This window comes from Anopheles arabiensis, chromosome 2, assembly GCF_016920715.1.
Source record: "Anopheles arabiensis isolate DONGOLA chromosome 2, AaraD3, whole genome shotgun sequence".
In the NCBI taxonomy this organism is placed as follows: Eukaryota; Metazoa; Arthropoda; class Insecta; order Diptera; family Culicidae; genus Anopheles; species Anopheles arabiensis.
The window spans coordinates 83252731-83272537 of record NC_053517.1 but is presented as its reverse complement, the minus strand read 5'-3'; the positions used below and the strand labels follow the sequence as shown (position 1 = coordinate 83272537).

General features: G+C 48.5%; 3 protein-coding genes across 3 annotated transcripts; 2 read left to right on the top strand and 1 right to left on the bottom strand.

The window, feature by feature from the left end:
• The first annotated feature begins 3802 nt into the window (after nt 1-3802).
• Nucleotides 3803-6978, top strand: LOC120895177 (protein bric-a-brac 1-like). Its single transcript, XM_040298287.1, has 7 exons — nt 3803-4205; nt 4375-4508; nt 4811-4898; nt 4979-5075; nt 5154-6182; nt 6275-6410; nt 6495-6978. Exons 1-7 carry the CDS (start codon nt 3985-3987, stop codon nt 6554-6556), a joined length of 1767 nt encoding a protein of 588 aa, XP_040154221.1. The 5' UTR covers nt 3803-3984; the 3' UTR covers nt 6557-6978.
• A 2217-nt stretch (nt 6979-9195) lies between these two features.
• Nucleotides 9196-12753, top strand: LOC120895176 (transcriptional activator SPT7-like). The gene is made up of 5 exons (XM_040298286.1): nt 9196-9569; nt 9653-10324; nt 10388-10484; nt 10559-11998; nt 12093-12753. The coding sequence occupies exons 1-5, from the start codon at nt 9355-9357 to the stop codon at nt 12234-12236; spliced, it is 2568 nt and encodes an 855-aa protein (XP_040154220.1). The 5' UTR covers nt 9196-9354; the 3' UTR covers nt 12237-12753.
• A 3586-nt stretch (nt 12754-16339) lies between these two features.
• LOC120896701 (pseudouridylate synthase 7 homolog) lies at nt 16340-18913 on the bottom strand. Its single transcript, XM_040301036.1, has 3 exons — nt 18581-18913; nt 16873-18512; nt 16340-16802 (listed from the first exon to the last, which is right to left on the bottom strand). Exons 1-3 carry the CDS (start codon nt 18787-18789, stop codon nt 16546-16548), a joined length of 2106 nt encoding a protein of 701 aa, XP_040156970.1. The 5' UTR covers nt 18790-18913; the 3' UTR covers nt 16340-16545.
• Between the last annotated feature and the right edge of the window lie 894 nt (nt 18914-19807).

The following is a 19807-nucleotide window of genomic DNA, read 5'->3' as shown; positions in this document are numbered from 1 at the left end:
AACACCTATTCTTATGGAGATGCGGAAACCGACTCGGATTGCGAAGGCGATTCTGATTTCGAAGCAGATTCCGGAGCCAATTCCGGTGCCGATTCCGATTCTGATTCCCGAAACTGATTCCGAACCTACTATTTAGTATCAATTCCAGAAAACTTCGAAGCTAGCCGGAATCGATTCCGACGAAAATATCATTTTTTCCATCAATAATTCCGACCTGTCCGATTGTATTGATCCATTGGTTAGTTCCATGGATCTTCTGGTTGTTGGTTTGCGTTATTTAACCCACGGAACCCGCGTTTCTTGAAAAGATTTAATAATACAATTATTTTAACAGAATAAAAATTATGATGTATGATTTGACTCATTTTGTTCACATTTATCTTGTTAACTAAAGATAACGTTCGCTTTTTAATCTTGTATGTTAACTTTAAATTGACTCTGCAATACATTAAAAAGTTATCATCATCGTATTGCAAAGATTGTGCTGCAAATGACACGCACACACACACGAATCCAGCACAAAACCACTCATACAAATCCTCGCACCTCGGTACGGTAACATCAGTTGTTTGCGTACGAAACGTCGCGCGAACCGCACCGCACCGACTTGCAACGCGGATCCATATATCGATTGAATATCGATTACTTTCATCTGACGCATTGCGAACGCGGGCGTTTCACGGTAAGTGACCCCATCCTCACCCTATAGGGGTAAACCCCACCCCACACCAAGTGTCGTTAGGGAGGGAACAAAACTTTTCAACACCCGATCTATTTGCTCACACATGTTTACTTTCGCGACACTGGAGCAGCGCAAATCCTGTAATCTTTGGTAATAGAAATGATTTATCAGTTGACTACACACTGCGAAGACGACGGCTGTGCTGTTTCGATACGCAAGGATTATCCTCTGTTTGTGGTACAAAATTTCGCTTTCATCACAAACGAACACCATTCCTTCAGGACACACAATAACACGGTTTCGGTAAAGGGTAATGGGAATTGGGAACAAATCCGTGCTTCCCACGTCTTTTACACCCTCAGCACGGCGGAAAGATCGATAAATTGATTAGCTATAAACTAACAACGAGGTGTGATGGGAAGCATTTCGCCCTTAACACTGTAATTCTAGACAACTTTACCACGCGACGGTAGACACATTTGAATGCATAAATTACGTACGAAACCGATCGTAACGCAGATAACAATCGTAGTTAGCATTGGACGCAGATAAACTGCATCTGCTGTCCTGCGGCGTTGCCCTTTCTTCACAAATCATCCCACACAACACACACACACTAAGTAGCAAAACATATTGGCACACCTACCTACAGCAGACGTTTCAATATTTGGGACCAATCTGTACCTATTCCGCCCACAGAATTAGGAAGCACAAAAACACTCGAAAACAGGTCCCGCCTAAACCGGAGCCACCTTTTGCACCGCCAAAAACTGTACAACAGTTTAGACCCAGGACACGCGCGCTCACCTCACCACGGCAAGGATCGTGCTAAACTCGCGGGGTGGTAGCGTTTATAACAACAAACAACAGAGAGCCAACGATGGGGTTTTGCTTCGTGTCCGCCTGTTAGCTGGAGTTCTCTCTCGCGCTCACGCATCTATTGGCTGGCGTATGACTTTGGCGGCAGAGCAATGGGAGCATAATTATGCTTACGGTGTCGGTGTCCAAAGCTGACACTAAAGCAACCGAATGGTGATGAGCACGAGTTGGATTGTTTGTAATTTTCTTCTCGAAGTGCTGATGAATGAAAATCATATTCTTAGCATTGCATATTATGGAATACCTATCGCTTTAATTATTTTAGTGGTCTGGTAAGCAATTCAAGAGGACATTTAGAGAGGACTGGAACACATCAGAAAGAGGAAGTGAAAATGAAAAAAAAAGCTGAACCGGGACATGTTTGACTGATCCAAGTACAATTTTTGCATAAAAAAAATTATTATCTGGTTTCACGACCAGTTATTGTTCAGGATCAGTGTCAGCATGGATCCATACCTAATTCCAGGACAGTTATGGGTGTGGGATCAGTTACAGCTGCGGTTTGCTACTAGGGAGAATGTTGACTTTGTTGTGGGGAAATTAACAGAGGGTTAAGTATCAAGGAACATAATAAAACAAACAAATAACGAGTGTAACAAAATGTTTCATGCCTTAGAAGTGCTGACATGAACTCCTGCTATACTAGGCCGTCCAGAACCCCCCCCCTTTATACTAAAATTTTAAGGGGCGAATATCATGGGGGAATGTACCTACACGAAAAGCTGCAAAAAGTTGAAAGTCACTAAGTTACAAGACCGGTATGGGTTTAGGACATAGAAATGGAATAAAATCCGCTCCAGAGTTCCGGAGCTCTGGAATCGAAACTGTCTCCGGAATTTCCATATTCCGTCAAATAGTTCATTTCATCCTGTCTGGCCGTACGGTCACCCTGTCTGGCAGTAAGGTCAGATGCATTAGATCTTAGAGCTCTGAATGACCGAAAATGCATCCAGATCATTGCAAAACGATCCATTCCCTTAGAGATTCCGGCACCTAATCCGGAGCCGATTTCGATTTCTGGACCTATTCCGATTCCGGAACCTATACCGATTACGGAAGCTAGTCCGATTCCTGAACCTATTCCGATTCGGGAACCTATTCTGATTCCGGAATCTATTATGATTCCGAAATTTATTCCGATTCCGATTTAACTGATTCCTGAAAAGATTCCAGAAACTGATTCCGGACCTAATATCCGGAATCGATTCCAGAAAAATTTGGAGCTAGCTGGAATCGATTCCAACCAAAACTTCATTTTTCCCATCACTATAAGAGACGATACCGGTTGATTTGGAACAGATTCAGAGCAGATATGGGTTCAAGATCAGTTCCAGGATCGGTGTACCCAAATACATGATCAGTTCCAGGGTCAGTTTAGACTAGGAATCAGTTATTGTAGATTCTTTATGTTGTGTTTGACACTTTTGCTTTTATTAAAACACTTATAAACGAACATATATAAATAAAAGACACAATGAACAAACAATTAACACTTTAAAACCGCAAGTGCGGTGGCCGCGCACCAGCCGCACCGAGCGCCCCTGCCGAGAGCTCCTGCTCGATCGGCTCGCTAACACACTCTGCCTGTATGGCGCTCGGCACACACTAAGCCTTGCGCTGCTTAGTGTGTGCGACAGTGTGCGTGTACACTGTCGTCCTCCTGGACGTTGACCGGTGGCAGCGCAACTGCCACGGCAAGTCCAGGGGTCGGCACGGCTGCCCACAACACTTTACTTTCAGCTGTTGTATTGCACCGAAAGACACTGCCCGCAAAGACTCATGATCAGATTTTGATTCTTTTCACCTTTTCGCAATAAGACCAAACAGAGAAAGGATCCGTGACACTTTTGAAGCACGATTGGACCAGCAAGTGGTTGTAGCGATTGAGAAGGTAAAAAATAATAACTTTTTTTCATTCGGCTTTTGTACTTCTCGGCAGTGCACAATACAAAGCCTACAAAAGAAATGTCTAGCATTTCCAAAGATTTTGAATAGAAAAATACATACCCAGATGTCCTTCATTATGGTTTCTACCTGAACCACGGCAGAACCATGTAAAGCGTTCCGTAAAAATCGTATTTTTATTACACTCTGCAATGAAAACTGAAAAACAACAGTTTTGTTTCTTCGAAACAAATTCACCACGCGCACGCACGTCCAGTTGACAAGATGGCTGCACGGTCACACCACCACACCATACTAACCTTGACCCGCAGCAAACGTCAAACTTCATATATTTTGTTTATGTTGCAGCAACGCTTGTTCTTTGGCAGAGAAAAAGGGGACGCGGAACTGCCGTGGAAAGGGCGAGAAGGGAAAGCATAAGAAAGGAGAAAAAAAGTCCAAGCATAATTAACGAGCATAAAGTGTGAAAGAAAGGCGAACCGCGACTGACCCTTGCGCCGCGCCGAACCGAGCAAAAAATGGAGCTGAGCCAGATGTACAAGAAGAAGAAAAACCGGTGGTCGATTTCCAAAATCGAGCTGCTGATCGACCTGTGGGCCGAGCATTACCGTGAGCTGAAATCGTGCCGACGGAATGACCACGTCTTCGTGAAGATGAAACACAAGCTGGAGCGAAGCGGGTGCAAGGTGACGGTGGAGGACATACGGATCCGGATCAATAACCTTTCCGCCAAGTACAGGTAATTATCCGACTGCCCCCGCTGGGTGTCTCCGGTGCGGGCGGGCGGGCGGGCGGGCGTGAAGTGTTTCCCACGTTCTAACCTCGCGGCGGACGCGTTTTCTGTCAACGGGGTGAACGGGGTGTTGTGTACGGGGGGTGCCTAAAGGTGTGCGTTTCCACTTCCACAGGAAGGAATCGATGCTGACGCTGTCCGGTGGGTCGCCGTCGCGTTGGCCGCTCTTCAGCAAGATCCACAACATCCTGAGCAACGATGCGGGCGGGCTGGACGAAACCGCCGAAACGCAGGAGGAAAGCATGGAAGGTGAGTGCGCAGTGCGGGGGAGAAAGAGGGAGAGCAGTGTGTGTGTTGGTAACGTACCAAGGGTAGTAGGCCATATTTAATGACCCCGTTGCGTTTGGAGAGCTACAGAAAGGGAGTTAGACCAAACGGTTCGAAAGGCATTTGTTTGGTGTTTTGCGACACTTGGACAAATGAGGGGAAAAATTGGCTAATTTTAGTTGCTGGTCAAGTTTCGCATTTTTCTGCACGGGAACAGCGTATACCTGGATGAAAGAGCGAGAAAGCAATAACACTGTGTTTATTTGGGAAATTTCGTTCCACAGAGCCGCCGGAGAGCAAAACGAAGGTGTATCAGCTGAAGTGTAACTATCGGCACGAAAATATTGACAACTTTTTCACCGATTTGTACTTGTGAGTATAGTTTGTGAGCCCTTACTGTTTGTTATTAGAATGCATTTAAAATGTTTAAAAATGCTTTTTAATTTTTGCAGCAATCCTCGCTACGCGGATGTAACACTGGTTACCTGTCACGATGGTGAAACTTTCGCCATTCCAGCGCATCGCATGGTGTTGGGCAATTTCAGCATGGTACGCATCCGTTACGTTGTTGGCCACCTGGATTTTACACACTTTTACTAATACTTATTCCCCTTTCGGCACAAACAGTATTTCGCAAACATTTTCGACAAGCTGAACGTGCCGCAAAACTCCAACACGTACATCGTGCTGCCGGGCAGCATATCGCACCAGACGATGCAAATACTGATGCAGTACATGTACACCGGGCAGTCGTCCGTGCCGGAGTACAACGTGGACGATGTGTTGCGCAGCGGCGAGCTGCTCAAGATTCGCGGCTTCTGGAGCGAAAGCCGATCGGGCGGCCAGCAGCAGGGCTCGGGCCTGGCGGGGAACAAGCGGCGCATGCCGGGGGCCGAACCGCCGCGCAAGATGCACTACCGCCAACCGGGTACCTCGTCGCAGGACAGCAACGACCAGGGGCGGGCGCCGGTGCTGCCCGGTCGATCGTCGCTGAAATCGGTCGACCAGCAGTCGGAGGTGGCGTCGGACTCTGGGACATCGGCGATGGACTCGCTCGATGAGCAGAAGCGGCTCGCGATCGCGGCCATCCAGCGCGACCTGCACGCCAGCTCGATGCGCGCGATGGCGCACGGTGCGGCCGCACTGTTCAGCAGCGGCAGCCTGTCGGACGTGAAGCAGGAACCGACCGAATGGGACGATCTCGACGACGACAATGACTCGGACGAGGACGTTATGATACTCCCGGAGGAGGTGGTCAAATCGAAGCCGGCTGCCGACGGAAAGCCCAAACAGTCGCCACAAACTTCACAGGCAGTGCCGGACCATTACTCTCTACAGCAGCAGCAGCAGCAGCAGTCACTACCGCAACCGCAGCCGCAGCAGCTACCGCCACAACTGCTGGCTGGTCAAGTGCCGATAGATAACGATCTTCAGCAGCAACAAGTGCAGCAAGTGCAACAGCAGCAGCAGCAGCAGCCGCAGCATCTGCCGGAACCCTCCCACTCAGCGCACCAGCAACAACCAACAGAATCCTCAATGAACTGCGATCTGTGCAGTGCATGCTTTACTAATACCGATGACTTACTGCAGCACATCATCAGCTTCCATGGCGATGCGGCGGAGGTGCTGCGCAAACGGAGCCGGATGGCAGAAGAAGTGAGCAAACGATGGTCCTAACAAGGCGCAGCGCTTTGCACTTTGCATAAGACGCGAAAGTGGTGCTAATTCTCTCTCTCTTTTTCTTACAGGAAACGCCAATAAACAACATGCGTTGCGAATTTTGCGGGAAGTTCTTCATGACGGCCGTCGATTGGGCACAGCATGTGCTGCTGATGCATAGTGATCGTACCGCCGAATTGCATCAACAGATGGCTCAGTTTACCGGTAAGTTACCACCGGAGCATGTGCTGTAAGGAATATGTGTAAACGAAAACATAATAACTCCACGTCCTTTGCTTCCCTTCACAGAAGATGCAATGCCCAGTATTAGCAAAATTCGCTCCATCGCCTCCTCCAGCTCGGCCGACTAATGATACTCACGGTGTTGGCGGGCCCGGGCGGATTCGACGAATTAGTGGTGGTCCCAGGGCCCGTGGACGGGACGAAAAAACACAAAACAAAAACGAAACAAACCTCGATCGAACAATTTTACGATATATATACTCCATTTTATCCTCTCCCCCTCTAAATCCGTTTTTATTTGTCAACCGGCTATGAACGTTGCTTCTTGCAAATGCAACACCCCCGTTTGCTGCGCAGCAAGGTACCGAGGTACAAGGCAGTACTCTACATATACAAATGAAGTTACGAGTAGAAAATTATACAACACTCTAGGCTGTAAGGACTTGTAGTAGGAACTCTTAAAACAGTAGTGCATAGAGCGAGCAGAGACACACATTTGCGCACACCCACACAAACACGTCGAAATATACGTTTTAATTATTTCACAATTTACGGGACGGACTTGTTTTAATGATGCGCGATTAGATGAACGAATGACTTACACATGTTAAGCCTAAAGCTTGGGACGGTCCCGTGGTACAGTCGTCAACTCGAACGACTCAATAACATGCCCGTCATGGGTTGAAGCCCAGAATGGACCGTCCCCCCGTAGCAAGGATTTTGTGACTCCGGCTACGTGGTATTGAATGAAGACTTGAAAGCCTCTTGTATAGGCCGGCATGTCTGCGTAGGACGTTTACGCGAAATAGAAGAAGAAGTAGCCTAATGCTTCCGAAACGGAAAATTTAACCACTGATCATATCTTCACCGTGCGGCAGATTTTGGAGAAGATGGCTGAATACAGACACGTCATATACCATCTCCTCATTGACTTCAAAGTCGCATATTATAGCATAGCCAGGGTAAAACTGTACGACGCTATGAGCTCTTTTGGAATCCCGGCCAAACTGATAAGGCTAGTTAGAATGACTATGACCAACGTCACTTGCCAGGTCAGGATAGATGGAAAACTTTCAGAACCTTTTGCTACCACCAAAGGTCTGCGCCAGGGGGACGGGCTTGTCTGTCTCCTATTCAACTTGGCGCTAGAGAGGGCCATCCGTGACTCGAGGGGGATCCTGACATACGCTGCTGATATAACATCATTGGTCTGCGGTTCTCCTATGCAGCAGAAGCCTACCAAAGGATCGAGCAGGCGGCAGAGAACCTCGGATTGCAGATAAACGAGGCAAAGACCAAACTGATAGAAGTGGCAACATCAGCGGTATCACCAATAAATAACCAGAACCAATGTAGGCTTGACGTACAGATAGGTGACCGCACTTTTGAAGTCGTCCTAGAATACCCTTTCTCGGGTCAAAGGTCAGCAACGACAAGAGCATGGAAGCTGAGTTGCGCGCAAGGATGCTGGCTGCCAACCGGTCATTCTACAGCCTGAGACATCAGTTCACCTCAAAGAATCTGTCGCGACGAGCGAAGCTGGGACTATGTAGTACCTATATAGTACCGGTATTCACATACGCCTCTGAGACATAGCCACTGTCCAAATCTGACGAAACCCTCTTAGCCGCGTTCGAAAGATACTTGGCCCCGTACGTGTGAAAGGACAGATGGGGTGGAGGTGTCCGCCATTAAGGCCGGGATAACGGACTGGCAGACGAAGGCGCGAGACCGTGAGCGGTTTCGGACACTCCTTAGGCAGGCCAAGACCGCAAAACGGTTGTAGCGCCGGATAAGTAAGCAAGTAACCCTAAAGCGAAAGTGTTATTGAAGCCGTTGTATGGTTATTGGGATATCTAACTGCAGTGTATTGTAATGAGGCAAAATGTGCTTTAGTAAGTAAGTAAGTAAGTAAATTGTGCTTGAAAACGCAACCCTTTTTGCGACACAAAATCCTGAACGGAGAAAATAAGAACCATTTTGAATATTTCTGTTCAAATTCCCACTTCACTGGAAAGCCTACTGTTGGAACATTTCTTGGAATTTGAACCCCGCAGGGCAAGACGAGCGTTTTGGTGGCAAACCCTCACATGAATCTTAAAAAACCGTCATAGCTGTCGTAATCGTCACACATTTTAATTATTTATCAGGCTTTTTTTATTCAATTTCTTTTTTTTGTTGTTGTTGTTTCACGCTCAACCGATCTCTTTGCGATCAACCACAAGACTGACCCGAGGCTCCTTTATTTCTCCCTGTCGCCTGACTTGTCTTCTCTCCCTGATCTCACGATCTATCCCTCTCTCACACTCTCTCTCTCTCGATTCACTCTCGGAGTTCACTCTCTCTTGATCCCAGCTACCGCTAACTACCGGTAGACGTCCGTCTCCTTTTCCACGCGCCTTCTTCATCTCTATCTCTGCTTTCGTCCAATCTCTCCTCTCTCATCCTCATTTTTGCATGTTTCAATATTTTCGCTCTCTCTGATTTCGCTAAACTTCTCTCTCTCACTCTTGATCCCTACAATAGCTACTTTCAAAAAGCGTCGCCAGCGAGGGAAAATTGCACCGATTTGGAGCGTTGGCGAGGGATTTTGGCCTGCGGGAAGCGTCAAAAACCGTCACAACGTCCCAACTAACAAAATCGACATGCTTTCTCATTCTTCCCAAAAAGATCAGTGAACCTGAGAGAGCGAGAAAGCATGTTAGTTTTGTTGCTTGGGACTTGCTTGGCTTTTGTTATGATTTGGTCGAGCTGTCAAATCGGTTCTCCCAAAGTGCGGAATTTATTTGTTTATGTTGCAGCAGAAGCCCTCCAAAACTATTCCGAGAGAAATTAAGAGCAATTTTCCCTTCGTTTTAGTGCAAAACCTTCCTTTTTGTTTGGAGTGGTAGTGGTGGTGGTGCCGCGCGCGCAGAAAATAAAAACAATGCGCCGAGTAATCAAAACCAAAAATCGTTGGACGGCGGCACAGCTCGAGCTGCTGTGCGATGTGTGGGAAAAGTACTACCCATCGCTGAAGGTGGGCCGTGGCAATGAGGAGATCTACGCACTGATGGTGCGCGAGCTGCAGGAGGAGGGGTTTCTCGACGCCACCGTAAAGGATATACGCGGCCGCATACACAACCTCAGCGGCAAGTTTCGGTAAGTCGAGCGAGCGAGAGAGAGCAAAGCAAATGTAGGAAATGCAGGGCCGCTAATCCATACCGCGTGTTGGTGGTTTGCAGAAAGGAAGCGAACCGAGTAGCCATGACCGGTGAACCCTCGCAATGGTTGCTGTACAGCAAGATAGAGAAATTCTTCGAGTACGAGATACCGGTAGAGTACAAGAGCGTGGATCCGCCGGTTTACGACATGTGCGAATACTTGGACGTCAACATCGAGATGGCGGACACGATTGCGTCGCATCAGAGCCACCGAGAGCGACAGGCAAGCAGGCATGCACCGACGGGAGCACATGCGATCGATGACGAATTGATGGACTTTGCGGAGCTGGAAGAGCTGAACGAAGAGCTGAACGAGGAGTCGGCCGAGCAAGAGGTACGCCCGGAACAGGAGGTGCTTGCTGAGGAGGTGGTGATAGAGCATGAAGATGCAGCAAGCACGGTAGCGGAAGAGCCGCCCAACGCTGCTAGCGCATCGAGCCTGCCGGACGATAAACCGGCAACGGAACAGGACCCTCCGACCCGCACCGAACCGAAGCAACCCGAGGCAGACAAATCGAATGACGAGTCCGACGAATCGGCGGATAATACGGACGGTACCGACAGTGATTCGTCGTTTGATTTCGAACTGCCTGTTTCGCCGTCCTCGAAAAGCCCGCAACACAGCCAAGTCTTTCATTTCAATGGATCTTATCGGCATGCCGCGATGGAAAGCTTCTTGAGCCAACTGTACAGGTAACGCAACGAACGATGTTTGCAAATGCGGATGTAAAAACACCAATTTTCCTCTAATTGCAGCAACCAACTGTACGCCGATGTTATGCTAATTACGTGCAACGACGGTGTCACGTGTGTAATGCCAGCCCATCGTATGGTGTTGGCCAACTTCAGTGAAGTAAGTCAGCTTCCAGTGCGCACAAAACGCCCCAAATTAATACCCCCCAATGCACGTCAATCGTGCGGCAACAGTTCTTTTCCAGCATACTGGGTGCGCTAAAACCAAACACCAACGGAAGTCCGCTTACCGTGCTGCTGCAGCCCGACATTTCCCAGCCGGTGATGCAGCTGCTGCTACAGTTCATGTACACCGGCAAGGTGTCGGTCACGCAGGAGCTGATTGGCGATTTCTTACGCTGCGGCCACGTGCTACGGGTGCGGGGCGTTTGGAGCGAAGAAAAGGAAGGCTCATCCGATGTGGATCGACCCGTCCGGACGGCACCGAGCAAACGGCAACCTGCGTCACACTCCGACAGTGAGGGAAGTGCGGAGGACGAATTTGACCGCAGCACCGTTACAAGCATGCCACAAGCGTCCGCCGCATCAAACGCGTCGGAACCAAAGTCTGTCTCGTCCTCCACGCAAGAGTTTTCCGACGCCGACACGCTGACACCGCACCAGCGACCAACGCAAAAGAGACGCAACCGAAAGCTGATCAAAATCATCAAGCGGATGCGCTACAGCACTGACGATGAGCTGGATGAGGTGGAAGTGTCGTCAAACGTTGGGTTCGATTTGCTGCGGTCTGATTCCGAGACAGAGGAAGGAGATCGTGCCGCCAAGCGGGATAAAGAGTTGGAGGGTAAAGGAGTGGCGGAGGATAAGGAAGAAACAGAAGATGGCAAAAGCATCGACGATCGTGACACCTACGACGATTACGATGATGACGAGGAGGATGAAGATGATGATGATGAGGATGATGAGGATGACGATTCGCAGAGAACGGAAGATGAGAAGGATGAGGACGATGATTTCGACGAGGAAAAGTCGCTCTACATCGACACCGGAGACGACGATATGGACACGGACTTCGATGGCAACAGCAGCATAGTGAATGGAAAGCAATCTGTGAGCAATCCATCCACGGCAATAACGACCCCGGAACCAACAGCAGCGGCAAGGCTCCAAACGATCTCAGCTAATGATGACGGTGTAGATAGTACCGATCCGACAAAGCGGCCCGCCAACAGCAACAACAACAACAATGCGCGCAGCAGAAGCGAATCACGTGAGGTCAGTGTGCACGAAGAAAGTACCCAGGCAAATGATGGACAGGATCGCTTAGCACGGGAGCCGACCGTAACGATAAAAACGAAGGTGAAACTGCCCTTGCAAACGTCGGAAGTACGGCGTGCCCTGCAAACGATACCTGCCTGCACGAGCGTACAGCAGCTGTCGTCGCACAAGCAACCGCATTCTCCGCCGGGACAGCCATCTCAATCGCAGCTGTCACCGTCGTCCGGCAGCAGTGAAAAACAATCGACGAGTAGTAAACAGTTCGTACCGAGCCTTCGGCCATGGTACGGCTGTAGGATATGCGGCAAGCGGTACCCACTGTCCGAAGAGTGGCTGCAGCACGTCGTCTACCAGCACGCGAGCGACGAACGGCTCATGAATGGGGAAAACAATCCGGTAGGTGTTGCTCGGGGACCGGGGATCCCCCTCCCCCCCATGTGGTTTTTTAAGCTTGGCCAGCATTAATAATGCGCGATTTTCATTTTCACAGGATGCAAGACCCAAAACGATGCTACGGTGTGATCTGTGCGGCAAGTGTCTCAGCACGAAGTACGACTGGGTGCAGCACATCGTGCGGAAACACACTGAACGGTACCCGCACTTTCACGAGGAGCTATCGATGTCGGACGACTAAGCGTGTGTTGTGATCGGCCTGTCTGTGTACCTTTATTGGGGCTACAAGCTTTCAGTGACTTATTGATTTACCCATAGCAGGATAGTCAGCCCATTTGGGGCTTGAACCCACGAAAGGCATGTTGTTAAGTCGTTGACGAGTTGACGACTGTACCGCGAGACCCGCCATCGGTTCGGTTACATTGTTATTTAAGTAAGCAGGAGCGCGCTCACGGTCTCACGGCGCCAATCCGGCGCTATCCACCACGGTGTACATGCCATCCTCCGGTTCGGTTAGAATGTGTTAGTTTTTAACTAGCATTCACAGAGATACGCACGAGATACATAAAACGGATGCTGTAGAATGTGTATCTTAAGTAAATTAAGTTTAAAGATAGCGCTATAACGATGCTCCTGCTGGTGATGCAAGCTGCTTGTTTGCGTAGAAAAATGTCCGCCATAGCAAGGGCCGAAAAGCGGGATGTACAAATTATGTGTAAAGTAAGAAGGGAATAAAATCTCGCAACTGTTTTTAGAAACTTGTGTCGTGTGCTTTTCCATTACTGGTGCGTCAATGTAATATTTTCATTCATTTTACTCCTCCTAATGGCATTATGGTTTCACTCCTTTTTCTCTCAATACATTTTGTCATGGATAGTTCTTAGTTCTCAAGGGTCCTATGAGGTAATGATGGGAGAAATGAAGATTTCGTCGGAATCGCTTCCGGCTTGCTCCGAAGTTTTCTGTAATCGATTCCGGATAGTAGTTCCAGAATCAGTTTCCAGAATTGGTTCCGGAATCGGAATTGGTCCCGGAATCGGAATTGGCTCCGGAATCAGAATCTGCTCCGAAATCGAATTTGGCTTCGGAATCAGAATCAGCTCCGGAATCGGAATCGGATCCGGAATTGGCTCCGGAATCAAAATCGGATTCGACATCGGAATTGACTCCGAAATCAGAATTGGCTTCGAAACGAAGTTGATTTCGGCATCTTCATAGGAATAGGCGTTTGGGACCAATGATGCTACGAGTTGATAGCGGCAAAGAAAATCAAAATTTACTTGTAAATGATCTATTCACATGGAGATTCCCGGACTTATTTCACTTCCTACCCTTCTCATTTAAACTCAAAAACTAATTCTCATTCCGGATCTAACTCCATTTCTGGAGACAAGCCTGATTCCGTTACCGGAGCAAATTGCGATTCCCAGGTCGGTTCCGATTCCGGAGATGATTTTGATTCCGGAACCGACTCTGGAATCGTCTCCGGAACCGACTCCTGAATCGGCTCTGGATTCAACTCCGGAATCGGCTCTGGATTCAACTCCGGAATCGGCTCTGGATTCAACTCCGGAATCGGCTCTGGAATCGGAATCGGCTCCGGAATCGACTCCGGAATCTGAATCGATTCCAGCATCGGAATCGGCTCCAAAATTGAATCTGAACACGGAATCGGAGTCGGGTAGGTCCGATTCCGAGTTCCCACCACTACTTTGAGTGCAATTTCGGTCGACCTCAACTCGATTCAATAAATCCACGCTGTCACAACAGTCCATCGGTGAAGTGAAATAGTTAAATGGCTTTTATTCGTTTTGTTTTCCTTTAAGACGAGATATAAATTTACGATTATGGGTTTGCCGTCTTATCACTCAAGCTACATATTGTATGTATACATAAATATCCTTTCAAAATACCAAACGGCCATGCCGTTCTCGCTGCCTAAAAATATGTATTCATTTTGGTACTTTTTGTGGGCGTAAAATAAACGTTAAAATACTTAAAAAAAAGGAACAAATAATTCCGGTAAACGTTGTTTAGTTTCATGGTTTAGCACATCATGCCACAATTCCTTTCGAGTGTTCTAGTTCTATTATTCAAGAAAAAAAATTAATTCATTACAATTCAAATGTGGTTAGAAATGGTGATTGTTAGAAGGCACGGCTTATGACGTAAAAAGTTAAAAAAAAAACCATTTTTAACTGTAACCGAAAATGTTCAGCCAGAACCTGTTATCCTGTAAATTCAACAAACCGTTTACTTCAGAAGTATTCATTCAGTTTCCTTTCCTGCGCTTAAATCCTATTTTACCTCTACGCCCCCTGAATTCGTTGCTTTACAAGTCTTGCATTTGATTGTCGGACGATGGTATCGGTAGGCGCCGTTTGGCTGCGTTACGTCTGTGCACAAAAAATCCAATCACAGACAAACCGATCAAAAGCACCACAGTAATGCCACCGTAAATTAGGTAGTGTTTCGAAGAGCCTTTCTCCTTTTCTTTCACTTGCGTTTTGGTCGTATCGATCGGTGTGGACGGACCCGTTGGTGGCTTTGTGGCAGTGGGAGTGACGGTGGTCGTGTCCTGTTCTTCCTTTGGTGGGCTAGCACTAGGGCCGGTCGGGGGACGCGGGGGGTACACATTGCCGTGCGATTTGCAACACAGTCCCTCCACGTTGTCGTAGCCCTGCGGGCAGCTGCTCGATTGTCCCGGTGCTTCAATGTCGCGCTCCTTCAGGTGAGCCAGCAGTGCCACCAGCAGCTTGCAGTTAAAATCGTTACCCCCGAGATGGATACGCTTGACGGCGGGCATGTCGCGCCGGATGTCCGTTACGGATAGATCCGTCATACTCGCGTCACGCAGAAACAGTTCCTCCATGTTGGGCAGGGTCCGGAACACGCGCAGCTTAAAGTTGCTCGGCGTGAAGAAATTACCAGACACATCCAGCACCTTCAGTGAAGGGAGCTCCATTTCTTCGTCATTTTCGAGATATGCTGCTTCCAAGCGCGCTAGGTACAGTTCGGTCAGATTTACCAGCGGGGCAAAGACTGCAAGCTTGATCGTCTCGTCCTCGGCGACTTCCGTGCCGCTCAGATCCAGCACCTCCAGGCCAAGCAAACGCTTCGCAATGCTGGTGACGTCCGCGAAGGGATTGTCTCGCAGGGATAGTGTGGTTAGCTTCGCTCCTGCCGTACCTTCAACCTGCAAGCTTTTAATCTGATTCCCGGCAGCGTGCACGACCCGCATCCGGTTCTTGACCGTCAGCACCTCGAGACCGCTGCTCATTACCACCAGCCATTCAAGCTGAGGAAAGGCCTGGAAGAACTGGTCCGGTAGGCGGGTAAAGTTAGAGTCAAGGAACGCCACCTTGGTGCTGGCACTGTTCTCGAACACGGGTTCCGGCGCTCCTTTCTTCACCACAACTGCACGGAACACACAAAACACATCCCGTTTGTCGGCGGCGTATTCCAGTTGTTCGTTCGCACATTTCAAGCTTTGGGCGGCAATCGTTGTAGAGCAATGCACTACAGCTAGTAGAAGTGCAAGAAATTTGATCAAATTCATTGCGTTTGGGCGATGTATTCCACTCGCAGATACACACAAACACAATGGTCAATCTTTTCACCTCCGAAAAAGGGAGTGCTTCTTGTTCGGCTTTTATTTCTTCAGCACGCACTGGTTGTTGTTCTTGGGAAATGAATCATAGCCGGCCGTGACAGCCGTTGTACGGCCAAGCTTCGATTAAGGCGCGTGTACACGTAGCTACATGTTTTAAAAATTGTGCAAAATTGTGCAAAATAAGGCACAGGGATCTTCTTCAAAAAAGGCACAGGGATTACCCATTTTCATTTACATTTTCTGGATGTTAAAGCGTTGTTTGTTCTTATAGTAATTTTAAATCATAGAGAGCCATAGAGAATATTGATTAATCTGGCTTGCAAGTCCCTTTTGCCCAGCAATGCCAGGTATGGAAAAATTGTTTATGCTAGTGATGGGCAATCCGGAGCGGAGACATGGAGTAACTCCGACTCCGGTGCGCAAAATATGAATCCGAATCCGGATAATAACCGGATTCGACTCCAGATACGTCCGGATCAATTCGGATCAGTACGGATCAGATACGGATTCAGAATCGATGAGTCCGGTGTTTTTCTAGCGAACAACCCCCCCCCCCTGCCTTCCGCCATATATACAGTCCGGAGTAACTCCGAGTCCGACTCCGATGGATACCGGAGTCGGATCCGTGGGTGCGATTCCACTAGCCCATCACTAGTTTGTACATTTTAAAACAATGGTTAATCGTTTTATTTCGAACAGGACATCACTCTTTATACGGAGTTATACACCGATTCTTGGAAAGTAAATTATATTTATCCCTAATATTAGACATAAAAAGAAACCCACCGTCCTGGTTCGCAGCCTAATGAATCAACTTGTCCGAGCAAGATAACGAATCAATACTTAGGAGATAGCTGTAGTAAATGAAAATAATTCTCTTTATAGAAAAAAAAACTCCACACAAGTCCACAGTTCCGTTAAGATAAAAGGTAAATAACTATTCAGCCAGCTTCACCACTTTCGATTGAGGCTCATCGTCCGTGGCCGGAACGGATTCATTTTCTTCATCCGCTTTTTTCTCCTCCGTCGTCTCGTCCTCTGCTCGGGCGCCAACAACCTGGCCCAACTTTTCCAGCGTTCGTTGGTTACTGGACGAGGTATCGGTTTTGAGGAGCTCGCGCAATGCCATCGTCGCGTACGTGGACGTTGGAAGGCGAAAGTCTAGCAGCACTGCCTTGTGGGCCGATTCTTTTGCTATTGAAGAGGAATAAATTAAAGAACGGTGTTATTGCAAACATAACACTTTGCATCGCGAATTACTCACCAGCCCATTCGGCAAACGGTGGTTCGGGGACGTTTTTCATCTTTTCCAGGTCGGAAAGAATGAGCGTGTCCGTCGGGTTTGCGTACCGTACAATGCTCCACTCCAAACGTTCCGGGCGCACGAACAGCTTCCGGTATGCGCCGGCCAGCGAAAGACTTTTTGATTTCAGCTGCAGCTTCTCCGACGACAGATCATTTTCGGCCAGCGCTTCCTCGTACCAGCGGGCACACTCATTGTCCGGGTAGGTGATGTCATGCCCGGGCAGGGGAAGTACGATATCGAACATGGTGTACCGTGCCGCAGCGATATCGTCGGCCGTTAGCGGTCGTACAAGGTTCTTAAAGTACGATGTGTCCGATGTGCCATCGTTAGCTTCATCTCCTCCCTGTTCCGGCTCTTCCTCCTGCGCGTCGAGCGCTTCGACGGCATCCAAATCGCCTTCCTCTCCGCCGTCGAACGGTTCCACAATCGTTGGAGTATTCTGCTTGTCGGCGTAAACCAAATCACCCTCGACCGGTTGAAAGCCATACTTTCGTATGCGTTCCGAGGCGACCCGATTCCAGATCAAGCTTTGGTACGCGTGCAGATACAGCAAACGCACGTTGCGCGGCAGATGCCCGATGGCGCCGAAGTAATCGTTCGCCCCGTGACCGGCGAGCCAGTGGAGCACCACCGCTTCGACTGATTTGTTCGATGGGCGCAGCTTTTTCAGCGCTTCCGCTGCGTTGCGCGTCTTCGACCAGATCGAGCGCATCTCCACCATGAACGGTGGTTCGTCTTCGCGCGGCTGCAGTATCAGATCGCACGCACCCTTCCAGTTGCCCTTCAGCATCTCGATCCCGATCCTGTACGTTGGCACCGCCGCACTGTTGCCGAACCGCTGCAAACCGTAGTAGTTGATGAATCCCTTCTCCCGGAACGCTTCCAGACAGGCGTTGATCGTGTCGTCGCTGGCCGTCACCTGGCGCAGCGCTATCCGGAACCGGTTGCCCTGCAGCTGGCCCAGCTTCAGCGTGTCCGGCTTGAAGGTAAAGTTGCCCACGCTCACGTTCGGAATGTGTCGGGCCGCGGCGACGATTTTGGCCGGTTCGCGCGTCTTTATGCACATCCACTGGGTCGTTTTGGCGCGTCGGTCCTTCGTCCCCGCGTACGTTAGCACCGAGGGCGCACAGAACAGCTTTTGGCCGAGCTGCATCGTCGCCTGGATGGTGTCGAGATTTTCCTTGTACAGCAGAAAGTACGTGTACGGATGGGGCCACTGCCACTTTTCGCGCCGGTCCCGCGGCATCGATTTGCTGTACTTGGTGATCCGTATCAACTTGCGGTCGCCCTCGGTGACGGTCGACCCGACGACGGCGGCACCGAACACTGCTTTCACGCGGTTGTGGATTGCCGTGCGCTGCTCTTTGTCCATCTCGGTAACATCAACGCTCACGGATGGGTCGCCAATGCCGGCCACGACTTCCTGCAGCCGTTTCACGTTCTCCGGGCCGATTAATCGGACGAGCTCCTCGTTCGGATCGACCGGCGCTTCCTGCTCGCTGGCCTCCGCCGCTGCGACCGGTTTGGGTACGGAAAAGTCGGTTAGGATCGCTTCCTCTCCATCGGCGTTGATTTCGTTCACATGAAAGTCGGAAAATCTTTCGGAAAAGAATGAATAGTGAACATGTGTTGTTTCGTTCCCCCCCAATTGCAACAAGCAACTAACCTTGATTTCAAGACGCCTTGAAAACCTTCCAGCTTCGAAACGTATTCCGTACAGAAGATATCCTTTTCCGCAATGCAAGACGTGCGAATGGCGTTCGTGCTCCGGGGTGGACGATTATTGTTCCCCGACGGCCCACGGGACTGGAATGGTCCGCGGGACTGGAACGGTCCCGATCGGTGCCGGTTTTGGTTAAATTTTCCCCGCTTCATCGTTACTGGAAAGTGGCACTAAAATATGCTTTCAATAACGTAGTATTTTTGGGATTTATGATACTGATTCACGACGGTGCTATTTCTCCAACCGGCAAGTTCGATAGCAACGTGCGTTTGTTTATGTAGTTTGACGTTTTGCCCTTGCCGCACTATGTGATACCCAACTGACAAAATCATGCACAGATCGCTCCTGCATAACACCTGCAACCGCAAAATTTGAAGAGATACATTTTTACAATTTGAACTGAATGGCAACGAATTCCAGATCATTTTATCAAACTTAAATGAGTCTTTTTCTCATTTTTTTATTCAGGAGGAACGGTCCGATAAGGTCGTATTGCTGTATTTTTCTCATTGTAAAATGTAAACATTCATTTTTATTTCTAAATAAACGTTAATGGTAGTCGAAGTATTAAATATTACAAATCTACTTCAATGTGAATGTTCAATGTATTTCTAAATACAAATACTAAATACTAAATTCGATTACTATTGATATTCGCCTTCGTTCTTTGTATTTGGCACAATAACCGCTGTCGGTCAAGGCCTGCCTATACCCACTAGTGAAGTGAGCTAAGGCTTTCAGTGACTTATTGTTACCATAGCAGGATAGTCAGTCCTACGTATGCGGGCACGATCTATTCGGAACTTGAACCCATGACGGGCAGGTTGTTACGTCGTACGAGTTGACGACTGTACCACCAGACCGGCCCCACTATTGATATTAGAGCTCCTATATCTTTTATCCTACATGCTGGATAGATTACACAGTTAATGATTAAAGTTGAAAATTTCCTTTCATATTCGTTATTGTATTTGTTTTCCAAAATCTAAAATAAATGGAACTGTAGAGATCTTTTCAGTTCTTGAAATGTCTCAAACAAATATTTCATGATGGGACTATAAATAATCTGAGACAAAGTTGGTAATAATTTTGTGTGTTAGCAAAAAGTTTACGAGAAGCACCGCCTTTTTGTCCATCAGCAACAGTACACAAGCTTAATGTGAGCTTCAA